The sequence below is a fragment of the Ascaphus truei genome, chromosome 9, assembly GCF_040206685.1.
Source record: "Ascaphus truei isolate aAscTru1 chromosome 9, aAscTru1.hap1, whole genome shotgun sequence".
NCBI lineage: Eukaryota > Metazoa > Chordata > Amphibia > Anura > Ascaphidae > Ascaphus > Ascaphus truei.
Genome location: NC_134491.1, coordinates 18,277,342 through 18,291,571, shown reverse-complemented (window position 1 = coordinate 18,291,571; position 14,230 = coordinate 18,277,342). Strand labels below are relative to the sequence as shown.

Sequence of the window (14,230 nt, the reverse complement as noted above, 5' to 3'; positions counted from 1 at the left end):
TGCATAATTATCCAAGAATATATATATACACACATACATACATACATACATACATACATACATACATACATACAGTAGAGTAAAGGAGTAGTTCAGAATTAGGTGATACCTTTTTTTTTGGACTAACACGTGATATCATAGGACAAGCTTTCGAGAGTTCTCTCTTCCTCAGGTCAGCAATACTGATTAACAAAGGATTCTGTGGCTAAAACAGGGGTTAGGAAAGGAGAGAAAAAAAAACCTGTGTGTGCTGTGCACGCGCATAGTAAGTGAAACTTCTTTGACTTTTGTCACTGAAATTGTATTTTATTGGTGATGTTTTAATTAAAAATCAAAATACAATTTCATTGACAAAACGCAAATAAATTTGACTTAGAACATGCGTTCACATCCCTTGTATTTGCACTAAGCATGAATTCCTCGTGTGTGTGTGTGTGCGTGACTGTGTGTGTGTGCGTGTGACTGTGTGTGTGTGCGTGTGACTGTGTGTGTGTGCGTGTGACTGTGTGACTGTGCGTGTGACTGTGTGTGACTGTGTGACTGTGTGTGACTATGCGCGTGACAGTGCGTGTGCGCGTGACAGTGCGTGTGCGTGTGACAGTGCATGGTGCACGTGACAGTGCGTGTGCGCGCGACTGACTGTGTGCGCGACTGACTGTGTGCGCGACTGACTGTGTGCGCGACTGACTGTGTGCGCGACTGACTGTGCGCGACTGACTGTGTGCGCGACTGACTGTGTGCGCGACTGACTGTGTGCCTGCGTGCGCGACTGACTGTGTGCGCGACAGACTGTGTGCGTGACTGACTGTGTGCGCGACTGACTGTGTGTGTGTGCGTGTGTGCGTGACCATGTGCGTGTGTGTGTGACCATGTGCGTGCGTGTGACCGTGTGACGTATGCGCAGCCCCCCTGCACCTCACACATCCCCCTAACCTATTCACAGTCAGTGTGTGTGTGTATGTGTCAGTCAGTGTGTGTGTGTGTGTGTGTCAGTCAGTGTGTGTATGTGTCAGTGTGTGTGCATGTGTGTCAGTCAGTGTGTGTGTATGTGTGTCAGTCAGTGTGTGTGTGTATGTGTGTCAGTCAGTGTGTGTGTGTGTGTGTGTGTGTATATATGTATGTGTGTGTGTCTGTCACTGTATGTGTGTCTCTCTTTCTGTGTCCTGCCCCCTCTCTCCTGACTTCCCCCCCCCTCAAAGGCAGGCAGAGCTGCGGACCCGCGGCAGCTCTGCCTGAGACTCTCCTCCTCCCCTCACACACCCCCCCCCCTCACAGACAGGCAGAGCTGCGGACCCGCGGCGGCTCTGCCTGAGACTCTCCTCCCCCCCCCCTCACAAACAGGCAGAGCTGCGGACCCGCGGCGGCTCTGCCTGAGTCTCTCCTCCCCCCCCCCCCCTCTCACAGACAGGCAGAGCTGCGGACCCGCGGCGGCTCTGCCTGAGACTCTCCTCCCCCCCCCCCCTCACAGACAGGCAGAGCTTCGGACCCGCGGCGGCTCTGCCTGAGACTCTCCTCCCCCCCCCCTCACAGACAGGCAGAGCTGCGGACCCGCGGCGGCTCTGCCTGAGTCTCTCCCCCCCCCCCCCCTCACAGACAGGCAGAGCTGTGGACCCGCGGCGGCTCTGCCTGAGTCTCTCCCCCCCCCCCCCCCCCCCGGCGAGACGCGGCCGCACCGGGCACATACCTTAATAAAGCCCCCCCCCCTCCGGAAGTGCTGCGTGGGCAGAGGCAGTGTCGGCGGGGAAGGGGGGCAGCGCGTCATCGTCAGCTGGCTTCGAGGGGAGCGCTGCAGCGATCCCCTTCTGATGGTGCTGTCGGGAACGCAGCTCACTCTACCCCCCCCCCGTTCATATCCCCCCCATATGTCACGGTGTGTGGGGGGTGTGGGGCTCGGGGGGGGGGGTGATTAGGAGCGGCGCCGGCGGCTATCGCCGCCGCCGCCGCCACATCTGATTTGTGGAGCGGGTGTGATGTCAGTGTTGGGGTCGGGCTGAGCCAGAACACAGCCCGGCCTCAACTGCCAGCAATGACGTCACATCCGTTTCATTTCTGTCTCCATAATTCTTTTTTGCCCCATCACGAATGAGGCGCCACTAAGGAAGTTTCACTTCAAAACCCCCCCCCCAGAGATGTAGATAATGTAGGGTGAGAAAGTGATGTACATACCACACATACACACACACACACACACACACACACACACACACACACACACACACACACACACACACACACACACACACACACACACACACGACCCTTAGGCAGGTATACCTGTTTTCTTATCATTGTGAGGTATAAACACAGGGGGTGCCGACCGTAGCACAAGAAGACTACACATCATCATTTATTTGGTTTCCTGCAACAATATAGATTTCCCATTGCAGCTAAATTCCTCCCAATGTTCCTGCTTCAGCACAAGTGGTCAAAGGTTGAGCCACTGATTGAACCACCTGTGCTGAAACAGGGATATCCCGAAAACTTGACCTGTTAGTGGCTCTTGAGGACTGGAGTTGGCCACCCCATCTCTATCACAACAAGAAGTGTTGATATATGGTCACATGGGGACAGGGATGACTTTGTTAGGCATACCCTAAAGATGTACCTGTTTCTCGGCAGTCTCCCCTCTCTGCTCAGCTTCTAACACTCTTTGTTCCAGCTCCTGCATCTGCACAAAATTAGAAACATAAGATGTTAGTTTAGAAACAGTTTATCACTCAGTAGCTTTAGCGAAGCAATCCTAGCAGCTTAAATATATATATATATATATATATATATATATATATATAATCTATTTACCTATCTACCGATCGATTAGTTGTCCCGTGATCGATCAGCAAAATCCTGCTTCCCAGGGTTCACTAAATGGCTGCAATTCAGTTTCAATTCAATCCTTCAGTCAGTGTAACTCGGCAGCTACAATGTATTCTTATATTAGTAAGGTAACATTATCTATTGTTACACTTTGCAGCTCAAACTGCTGGGAACATTGGAAACAAATGATCACAAACAGGAAAGTGTTGCAAAGATCTTGCACTGCTGGGGAGGTGTGTTAAAGCCTGCTATAGAAATCAACCGATGCTCAGTATAGTAAAACTCATTAAAAATAATATTAAGAGTTGAATTTTAAAATGAAAAAAAAAAGTAGCAAGTATAATTTAATACTACAGAATTTATTTTATTTAAAAAAATAAAACACGTGTAGGATATTGCTTGAATTGCTCCTTTAAACATTACTTGTTACCTCTTTGCTTTGCCTTTGTAAATGATTTCATTCAACCTTTCAGGGCTTTGTAAGGCTTACGTATATTGTGTATATATTTATACAGGCATAAGCTTATAGGGGTCCATGTAAAAATAAATGGATTTATCACTACTCTTTGATAGACGCAGTTGTCTGCGTGAAACGCGTAAGAGGTTTTCTCCCCTTGATGCTCTTTTATGTGCCAATAAATAGTTTGCGTTAGTAGACAGCAGCCCGGTTCAATTTTCCTCGCATAGCAGACGCAGCGCCTCACAGCTACACTTCTACATTGACCGGCTTTCGGCAGGCGCACGCTGACGTTTCAGGAGGATCCGCGCAACAACGGAGAGAGTAGAAATGTTTCATATAAAGAGTCACTCTTTTTTCACAATCAATATGTGCCACTATGCGGTCACGTTGCAGAGTTAACATTTTTGTGCCTGAGGCCCGTAATATAGTGAGCGCACGCGCCTGTGCGAACGCTCGTGCACGTGACACACACTTTTTGTGTGTACGGTCCGTGCTGCTGTGAGCGACAGGCTTGGAAGGTACTGTGTGTGTATGTGTGTGTCACTGTTTGTGTGTGTGTCACTGTGTGTTTGTGTGTCACTGGGGAAACTGTGTGTGTGTATTAAAAATTTAAAAAAAGACCTGCTGTGAGAATAAATAATTTATTAATATTGTGCAACTTTGATAAACATATATACAGTGTTCGACAAACCTATACATTTGCTCGCCCCGGGCGAGTGGATTTAACCCCCGGGCGAGTAAATATTGGCCCAAGCAGCACACGTTTGGTACTAGGTGGCGAGTAGATTTTTTGGTGATTTGTCAACCACTGTATATATATATATAAACACACACACACACACACACACACACACACACACACACACACACACACACACACACACACACACACACACACACACACACACACACACACACACACAGACACAGACACATATATACATACATATATACACACACATACACACACATACACACACATACACAAACACTGCAGACTGTGCGGTAGCGGCGCGAATACATACTTTTCGGAGTCTTCCCCCCGATCGCCCGGCTCCACGCTCACTGTCGTGCGCACGCGCGGCCCTAGCATACAATGTCTGGCTAACCACAGCCAACTATAAGTACCGGGCGCGCACGGCGCAGCAAGCGCGCCCACTGTATCACGGGCCTTAGGGATTGGGCTAGTTAACCTGCAGGCTAAGTGGGAGTTCTTAAACAAATATACATACTGCCTGAAAGTGAATTCAGTCTTTTTTGCTGACATGGTGGGATATCTCCTCCAATATCTGATTACACTGTCTGGGATCCTTTTACATGCGGAGAGTCACTCTCATAGGTTTCTGTATATGGACTTTTCTTAGTGAAGCATCACTTGGGGGTTTCACTCCTACCTTCTCTGTAAAATGGATTAGAAGCAAAATGTGACACACTGCGAGTGCTCATTTGCATGTCAATACCCAGAATCCCTGTCTGCAGTGGAAGCAGTGTATGCTAACAGATAATGGGGAAAGGCAGGGCTGCAGACCTGTCAGAGACATGTGAATGTGTTCACAAATGGGATTTTTATTTGCTGTGTATATATATATATATATATATATATATATATATATATATATATATATATATATATATATATATATATATATACACATATATATACATATACATACACAAACACAGACACACAAAGTATATTGTATATATCTGTATGTATTGTAAGCTCTCACGAGCAGGGCCCCCATGACCTCTTTGTATCTGGTTGTGCACACTTGCCCCCTTTTGTATGTAACTGTTTCTGTAATATACATCACTCTATACTCCACATTTGCTGGCGCTTTACAAATACAGTAAACAATAATAATAATGTGTGGTTATATATTTTGATACGTGCACACTCTGATCCCAGTCTCTTGTGCTACATCAGGGGAGGCAAACTCTAGTCCTCAAGGTCCACCAACAGGTCAGGTTTTACGGCTATCCCTGCTTCAGCACAGGTGGCTCAATCAATACCTGCTTCAGCACAGGTGGCTCAACCTTTGACTGAGCCACCTGTCCTGAAGTAGGGATATCCTGAAAGCCTGAGCCCAACAGGTGGCCCTTGAGGACTGGAGTTGGCCAGTCCTGTCCCAGTAACCTGTTTCTCATTAGCCAGCTTTCCCACTCATTTCACGGGTCAGTCGTTCACTGGCACCCCGATCGTCTCTCAGTATTTCCAGTTGCAGCGGCCGCCCTCCCAGTGACTTAATAAGGAGATCAGGGGACAATGGGTTTCCTGCACTATATACAGAGTGGATCGTAACCAATTTGCTGGCGAAAAAGGTAACAAAGGGGTGGGAGACTCCAGTCCTCAGGTTTTGAGGATATCCCTGCTTCAGCACAGGTGGCTCAGTAAGTGGTTCAGTCTTCAAGAGCCACCAACAGGTCAAGTTTTCAGGCTATCCCTGCGTCAGCACAGGTGGCTCAATTAGTGGCGCAGTCTTGAGCCACCTGTGCTGAAGCAGGGATAGCCTGAAAACCTGACCTGTTGGTGGCTCTTGAGGACTAGAGTTACCCACCCTGTTATAACACAGCCATGGTTATGGGAATGTAGTAATTGCTGGTGTACTTGCATTATAAGTATGCAATGTATTGAACATGACAGAGCTAAGGTTATTACTTCCCACTCCTGTGCTTCTCCTGGACTTTTCCACTGAAGTCATCTCAGCAACACTGCAGCAAAAGTAATTGCTCATGTATTCTTCTCCGGCAGGCAAACAGTTGGGGGCTGGCCTGGCGCTCAAAGGTATTTCTGTGCAGTCAGCTGTGTTTGAGAGGATTCATTCCCTTCACCTTTCTCATAACCTTTTCCTACTGAGTGGCTACCTCCACACTGAGCTCCCAGGAAACCTCTCTCTGCCATCTGATCTTTGTAGTCTGGGGCTTGTGCTTTCAGAAACACAAGCGGATTGTACTCAAATATTGTTCTAGTTACACACGTCAGGGGTCAAATGTATCTTTTTTTTGTTTGTGGTGCACCAGATTTGTCCATGAAAACGGGTCCTGCTTTGTATTACAATGCAATATACAAACGGTGTTTGTATAGTGTGTGTGTGTGTGTATACACACACACACACACACACACACACAATAAAACCGAGGGGCAGCTGGCACCCCCATCAAAGTGAAATGGTATGGTGCCTGTCCTGTAGAAATAAACAGAGAAAGCAGTCATCCCTTCCAAGGGAAGACAAAGGACAGCACTCAAGGATAAATGACAACAAAAAAAACCTGTATTCAGATGGTACAGCACAAACAAGACCAACGTTTCGGTCCTTGTAGGACCTTCCTCAGGGTAGTGCATAGCCAGCAACCAACCTCACAATGATACCCATCAAGGTTGAAACATGTCTGTGAGTGGGTTTACTGGCTTTGCATCTCACCCCAGCCTATGCTTAAAAGCTGTGTTTAAAGCAGCATGCATTGGCTTAAGGGTTGCTCGTGTAATATGAGCTTGAGACAAAAGGTTGCACTGTGTGCTCATTTGCATGTCATTTCCCAGAATCCCTTGCTGCTGTGGAAGTGCTGTGTGCTGGGCAATAATGGTGAAAGACAGGGTTGCAGACCTGTCTAAGACATGCAAATGAATATACAGTAATATTTACAGTTGCTATATGCTTAACTGTGGAGGGTTTTTGTCACTTTTTTACCCACCATAACTTAATTTAGGAATACATAAAAGACAGAACAAGTTCCCTAGTGAATGCACTCACTGTGTGAAAATGTGTAATGGTATAATGAATAAAACCCTTTAAATATAGATAAAAATTGTTTGTAAAGAGGGACTAGGTCTATAGATCCATGACCTGTCCCTAGAAACTACTTCCTACTATGCTCCTAACAACATGAGTAGCGCTATAGCTTGGGGAGACAAACAAAATTGACTTTGAAGCGCGCTCGGCAGCAGTCAATACACACACACAAAAATAGCCCCGATCCACGCCCCCTCCCCCCCCCTTGTCGTGCTTGCAAAATTATGCAGGACATCCTGCGCTCATACTTGGAGAGTTGGTGATGTCACCGCTCTCAGCGGCAGTGTGGGCGCAGCCTAATTTTGCAAGCGCGAGCTGTTGAAATATAGTATGTAAGTATTTAGATATATTTGTATTTACATTGTATACCGTTTAATAAAGGTTTTTTTCTTTTTCATGTGATTTTGATCACATCAGGCAGGGAGGGCCGAGAAATGTCATGGATGAAAAGGGGGGCTCGGCATAAAAAGTTTGCTCACCTCTGATACAGAATTCTCCTCCTCACTTTTAAGGCTACACACTCTTCTGCGCCCCCCTTACATCTCAGCCCTAATTTCTCGCTATACACCTGCCCAACTCTTACGTTCTGCTCAAGGATGTCTTCTCTCTGCCCCTTTTGTATCTAAAGCCCTCTCCTGCCTAAAAACTCTCTCACTGACTGCCCCGCACCTCTGGAATGCCCTTCCCCTCAATATCTAACTAGCACTTGCTCTCTCCACCTTTAGGAGCTTTGTTAAAACTCCCCTCTTTAACATCTCATGCACTGACCTTGGCCACTTGCGGTTGACCCCCTACTGTCTCTCTAAGTTCTCCCTACTTACCACTTAGATTGTAAGCTCTTCAGGGCAGGGACTCCCTTTCTCATTGTTACTTTCAAGTCTGAAGCGCTAATTCCCATGATGCGTTATATAATTATGTAATGTGTATTACTGCTGGGAAGCGCTATGCACATGGACGGCGCTATAGAAATAACGATATACATACACACAGTACATAAAATGTACTTTTTCTAAATATTAGAGCCAATGTTTTTGAACCTTGTTTTACAGAAATGTACTCCGTGTTTAAGCTATGGAAACAGAAAGGATGATATTATTTTTAAATAAAACGCCCTTGTTTTTTTTTTTACGAAGGAAAAATAGTTACATACTCCCTAGTACCGTGACACTTTGACACTTAAAAGACTTGTTTTTCTTTCTGCACCTCTGCATAAACCAGGTTGACAATTAATCCCTATTCAGATGCTTCATCTTAATTTAAATGAAAACAATAAAAAATGTCCAGACTTTATATTAAAAAAAAAAAAAGATTTACAAATATTAACAATTTGTTGCAAACTATTTAGGATTGTCTGAATGTTTTCATATCAAAAGCCATAAATCAATGGCTTTTAACTTACTAAGCATCTCGCTGCCATTAGCTCAACAATGCATTCTCCCTAATGGAAAACTGCTGCAAGAATTTACGTTGAAATAAAAAGGTAAAAGTAACAGTAACGTACAGTTATTTTTTTGTAATAAGTGGGGATTTCAAATGTAGCGATATCCTTCAGCAAATCCCAAAGATGACTTAAAAGAAATCAATTGAAGTCGTTTCGGAAAAGCATTCGCCCAGACACCACTGCTGCCTTTGTGAACTTGTCTTTGAAGGTCAGTCAAAGGTCGGAGCTTCCGTGGCCCCAAATTACAAAGGAATAACTAAGTCAATAATTGGTCTGAAAGTTCCTTTCAATAAACTGCACCATCCGACTAGTCTTTCATCTTAGACCCTGACATCAGAGGCTTAGGGGGGAAGTAAAAAAAAAAAAAACCTCCCAGTATGACAAGTCCTTTTCTTCCTAAAGATGCTGGATTAGGAGAAGTAATGCCCTCTGACAAAAAAGGTAGAAAAGGAACAGGCTGTAGTTTAAATAAATGAACGGGAATGGCTATGGCAACAAAAGAACGGTCCTCCTGCAGAAACAAACATAGGCTATCTAGAAAGGGGGTTCGCTCCATTCTTGTTGACTTCTTTTTCTGTTTGAGGTTCAATGGGGCAGTGGCATGTAGTGGGCAAAATGCAAATGAATCAACTAACTAATGTGATGGGTTCCCTTAGAAATATTTAGTCGCCTTTAAAGCTGCAGTTCAGGCAATATCCTGCATGTGTGTTTTTTTTAATAAATCAGTTCTGTAGTAAGAAAAAATACTTTTAGCATTTTCTGTTTTAAAAAACAACAACTTTGAAAGACCAATTTTCTTGTATTCTATTTTAACAAGCATGCTTGTTCCTATATTTACACTCCCCATATTTAAAGATGTCGCCAAACTTTGCCGATCAATAGACGGAGAACGAATTGACCGGCAGCTATGCAGTTCTTTAGGTAATTAGAGATTGCCCACATGAAACTATTAAAGTAAAAAAAAAAAAAAAAAAAAGACTGAACTGCAGCTTTAATATTTGCCATATTTCTTTCCTTTGAAAAATGACAACAATTTATTTTTTACAGGGGGATCTGTATTTCTAATCTTTTCTGGTTATAATGGCCTCATAATTACTTCAAATACAAGGAGAGATACATCGAAGATTTACTTGTAGCGTGGAAAATAAATGCATTAGACAAAAGATTGTAAAAAGCGTCTAAAGCATTTATTTACCATAGGAAAAAAAAAAGGGAAAAAACGAAAAATTATTTTAAAAAACACACACTATGCTGATTTAATTTAAAAGAAATTTCAAAGAAGAAACTGATCATCTACATTTATTGTACAAAACAAGCAAGTACGATTAGTTTAATTTGGTCCAAGATGTGTCTCTTCCCTCCTCCACCCCTCCCCGAATATCTGTATCTTGAATGGGGTATGGTCTTACTTAATTTCACATATTATGTTTATGTATTAGAGCAAAGAAAAGATTACAAAGCGGGATATTTTATTTCTCTACTTTAGATTTCCTGCCTGTGGCTGCATCAAATTGATTTAGTTTGTTAATCATACACGAGACTGCTGCAAAATGCTTACAACAAGTTCCATACAACTGACACATTCATATATTTATATCATCATCATCTTCAGCCCTTATCGATCCACTGCTGGATGGAGCCTCCCCAATGATCTCCCAGGTCCTGCGGTTACAGCCTGTCTTCTCCACGTTGCTCCAACACATTTTCTCATCTCATCCTCCCATCTGACTTTTGGTCGTTGTCGTGGTCTTTTAACCGCTCTTGGAATTCAGTCAAGTACTATCTTTGTCCAACGATGATCATTTCTTGTTGCGATATGTCCAGCCCGCAGCCATTTTAATTTCTTATGATGTCACAGACTTTTGTTGGGATTTGAACCCATACATTATTTTCCCTATCTCTTCGGGCAATCAGGGCCGCCAAGAGGGGGGACAGCTGGGATTCCTGTCCCGGGCCCGGTGAGTAAAGGGACCCGTACCTCCTGCCGGCAAAACTAATCTGGCCTGATCCGCAGTGGTGGCCTGCTGGAAGGTGTCCTTTGAGGTGCCTGTCCAGGCAGCTTGCTGTAGCCTGGTAGAAGGGAGGTTCCCCTGACAGGCACCTCTGTGGGCACCTTGCAGTAGGCAGCACAGCAGACTCCCTCAATCCTCCTGGGCAGCCAGTAGGCAGTGGGGCATACTCAGATCCTCTCTTCCAATATCCTGTCCCCTTCCCCCACACTCCTCTCTTCCCATCTCTCTCTCGCTTCCACCCCACTTTCTCTTTCTCTCTCTCCTTCCTCCCTCTCATTCTCCTTTCCCGTCTCATTCTCCCTCTCCTCTCCCCTCTCTCTCTTTCCACCTCTCTCTCCCCCCCTCTCTCCTTCCTCCCACCCTCCCTATCTCTCTCTCTCGTTCCCCCTCTCTCTCTCGTTCCCCCTCTCTCTCTCCTTCCACCCCTCCCGCTCTCTATTTCCTTCCCCCTCTCTTTCTCCTTCCCCCTCTCCCTTTCTCCTTGCCCCCTTCCCCCCATGCCCCCCTTTCTCTCCCCCTCCCCCCTCTCCCTCCCTCCCCTTTCTCTCCTTCCTCTCCCCTCTCCCCTCTGTATCCCCCCTAATCTCGTTCTCCCACCCCTAAGTAACATACAATACGCTGTGCGGTGCGGGGTTTTATGGGGAGGGGGTGGAAGAGAGATGTGGGGATTAATGGGGGGGGTGAGATGTACGTATTACCATGGGAAGATGGGGGGGATTAAGCAGGGGGGGGGCTGCTCTTTTAATTTGTCCTGGGCCCCAAGATTTCTATTGGCGGTATTGGCAATACCCAGCATGCATCTCTCCATACTTCTTTGTGTTATCTGAACCATCCGATTTATGTTTACATTTAGGGTCCAAGTTTCACATCCATACGTGAGCACAGGAAGAATACCCCGGTCACAAACGTTCCTCTTGTGACACAGTTGAACGTTCCCTTAAAAGATCGTCTTGTTTCTTCCAAATGCTCCATCCCATCTATTATCCGTGTTTTGTGATTAGTTTTGTTCATATATTCAAGTAAGAATGTTTATTAAACAAAAAATGTTGTTTGGATTGTTACATTTCAACATTGAAAAACTCTGGTTTTAGTATTAAATGCGAGCAGTCAGGTAATAAAAATAGTGATTTTTTTAATGAACGTTAACAACAAACAGCACTTTTTGGGGCAAAGGATAATTTTGGGAAAATGTGATATTTTTGTGACTGTAAATAAGTAACTGAATGGCATTGAAATCTTCTCCAGCCCTCGGATAACAGCTTCATGGTATATCTATCATCATCATCCACAGTTTAAACGGGATTTTTTTTTTTAATAGATCCACAAGTTTTGTCCATTAGAGATCATCATTTCAGGAAGATAAAGTAATTTGCACAGGGTCAAAAAAAAGCTGACCCCATTCAAAATGCAAAGGTGCACCCACTTCAAACAAAGGCAGCAACGATACCAATAAACCACTCCAAAACATTTTTGCATGAATATCGTAAAGACAGGGTTGCACGTTTTGTTGGGTAAAGGACTTTTAAAAAAAAAAATGGCCATTCTTCAGTGAACAAGTTACACAAACTGCGTCTGAAAAGTATTAATTATACAAGATTGTCTGTATGACTGTTGGATGAATCCTGCTGCTGTAGAATCACAGATGTGCTGAAGTAGCAAAGGAAACAGCTGGTTTAAGGTTAAGAAGTGTAAGGTTTGTGGCTTGAAAGGAAAGTGCATTCCACAAAATCAGAACTCCGCAGCACTGCTGTAGTTACAGTTTTTCTGGTATAAGTTCTATGAAGTGATGGGGAGGAGCGTTACTAAAGTCGAAGAAAGTCATTGCCAAAGAGGTTGTCTGAGTTCATTATCCATCCGTCTGTTTAACCTCTGGAATTAATCATTTTCAACATCTATGGTTACCAGCCACTGGAAGACAGCAGTACCAATGGTGAATGTTGGATACTGGGAACTGTAGTTCTGCTAAAGCAGATTATACAATGGAAAAAGTATTTCAAGCTTTAAACGCCCAATATTCCCTCCACCCTGATGCTCCTTAACCAAAGCACCAACTCACTCACACTCTGATACACACAGATACACACATACATACTCTCAGGAATTGTGAGTAGAAAAATGGGTTGGTGCTCAAATGCTTGGTCCCACGAAGATAATGAGATAATCAAAGGAAAGACCATGGGGTTTATAAATCCATAATTCAGTAATGCTAGTGATCAGTCATTAAACCTATATAAGGGCTCTATAGCTCCCTCAAGGTGGGGAATAGCACGAAGAATACCCTCCCCTCCTCATTGGGATGGCCTAATAGGTAAAGCATGAAGTACTCACTGTGTGTCCCCAGACGTCTCTCCAGGCGTGCAGCCGTAGCAAGGTCCAGAGATATCCAAAAAAGTGTCGTTCCAGCGCACAGCAACAGAGAGCCGGGCCAGTAGATAAAAGATTCTTTATTGGAGCTGCATTAAAAAAACGGAGAACACAACATTTCTACGCGTTTACGCACTTTATCAAGGAGATGATACGCACGAAACGCGTAGGAGTGTTGTGTTCTCTGTTTTTTTAATGCAGCGCCAATAAAGAATCTTATTTCTACTGACCTGGCTCTCTGTTGCTGTGCGCTGGAACGACACTTTTTTGGATACATACTCACAGGCAGGGCCGCCAACATGGGGGGACAGAGGGCACTAGCGTCCCGGGCCCCATGAGTCAGGGGGGCCGGGCCGCGCTCGCGGCCGTGAATTTAAAAAAAAATGCTACCCCCGGCACCGGTCTCCATGTTGGCAGCGTCGGAAGTAAGTGAGCTTCCGGCGCGAGGAGGAGGCCTGGCGTGGGCGGGTGCAGCATCGTGGCGCAGCGCAGGTGCCTGCAGCAGGGCCAGCGGCAACTGCTGTGACCAGCCGCCGGGCCCCACGCAGCACCGCCACCCCGCAGGACCGGGCCGTTATGTTCCCCGCAGCCGCCGGACCCCCCCCCCCCTCCGTGCCATCACACCACCCCCCGCCGGTACAGCAGGTCGTCCCGCCAACCCCTCCCCCACTGCACCAGCCTGTCCCGCCCCTGCAGTCCCGCCACCACCCTTCGCAGCATTGGGGCCCCCCGCAGTTGCTGCCACCCCCCGCAGTCGTTGCCACCCCTCGCAGTTGTCGCCCCCAGCCTCGGCCCTCCCCCCCAAGCTGCATCGTACAGCCACCCCCCCTCTGCAGCCACCAAGGTAAGTCTGATTTTTTTATATATATATATATATATATATATGTATATGTATTGGGTGGTTGGGGTATTTTTTTATATGTATTGGGGATTGGGGTATTTTTTTATATGTATTAGGGGGGTTAGGGTATTTTTTATATGTATTGGGGGGTTGGGGTGTTTTTTTTATATGTATTGGGGGGTTGGGGTGTTTTTTTTATATGTATTGGGGGGTTGGGGTATTTTTTTTATATGTATTGGGGGGGGTTGGGGTATTTTTTTAATATGTATTGGGGGGGTTGGGGTATTTTTTTTATATGTAGTGGGGGGGTTGGGGTATTTTTTTGTATGTATTGTGGGGTTGGGGTAATTTTTTTATATGTATTGGGGGGTTGGGGTATTTTTTTAATATGTATTGGGGGGGTTGGGGTATTTTTTATATGTATTGGGGGGGTTGGGGTATTTTTGTTATATGTATTGGGGGGGTTGGGGTATTTGTTATATGTATTGGGGGGGTTGGGGTACTTTG

At 45.3% G+C, this 14,230-nt stretch overlaps 1 protein-coding gene across 6 annotated transcripts in view; it reads right to left on the bottom strand.

The window, feature by feature from the left end:
* The window catches only part of PLEKHH1 (pleckstrin homology, MyTH4 and FERM domain containing H1), a 106,376-nt gene that overhangs the window by 60,643 nt on the left and 31,503 nt on the right, over positions 1–14,230 (bottom strand). For 5 of the 6 annotated variants that reach the window (XM_075613505.1, XM_075613507.1, XM_075613506.1 and 2 more), the window contains one exon: positions 2,606–2,668. In XM_075613505.1, the coding sequence (XP_075469620.1) occupies positions 2,606–2,668 (63 nt within the window). Of the gene's footprint in view, positions 1–2,605; positions 2,669–4,506; positions 4,650–14,230 lie in introns of those variants that run through there. The other variant, XM_075613509.1, reaches the window with a different exon arrangement.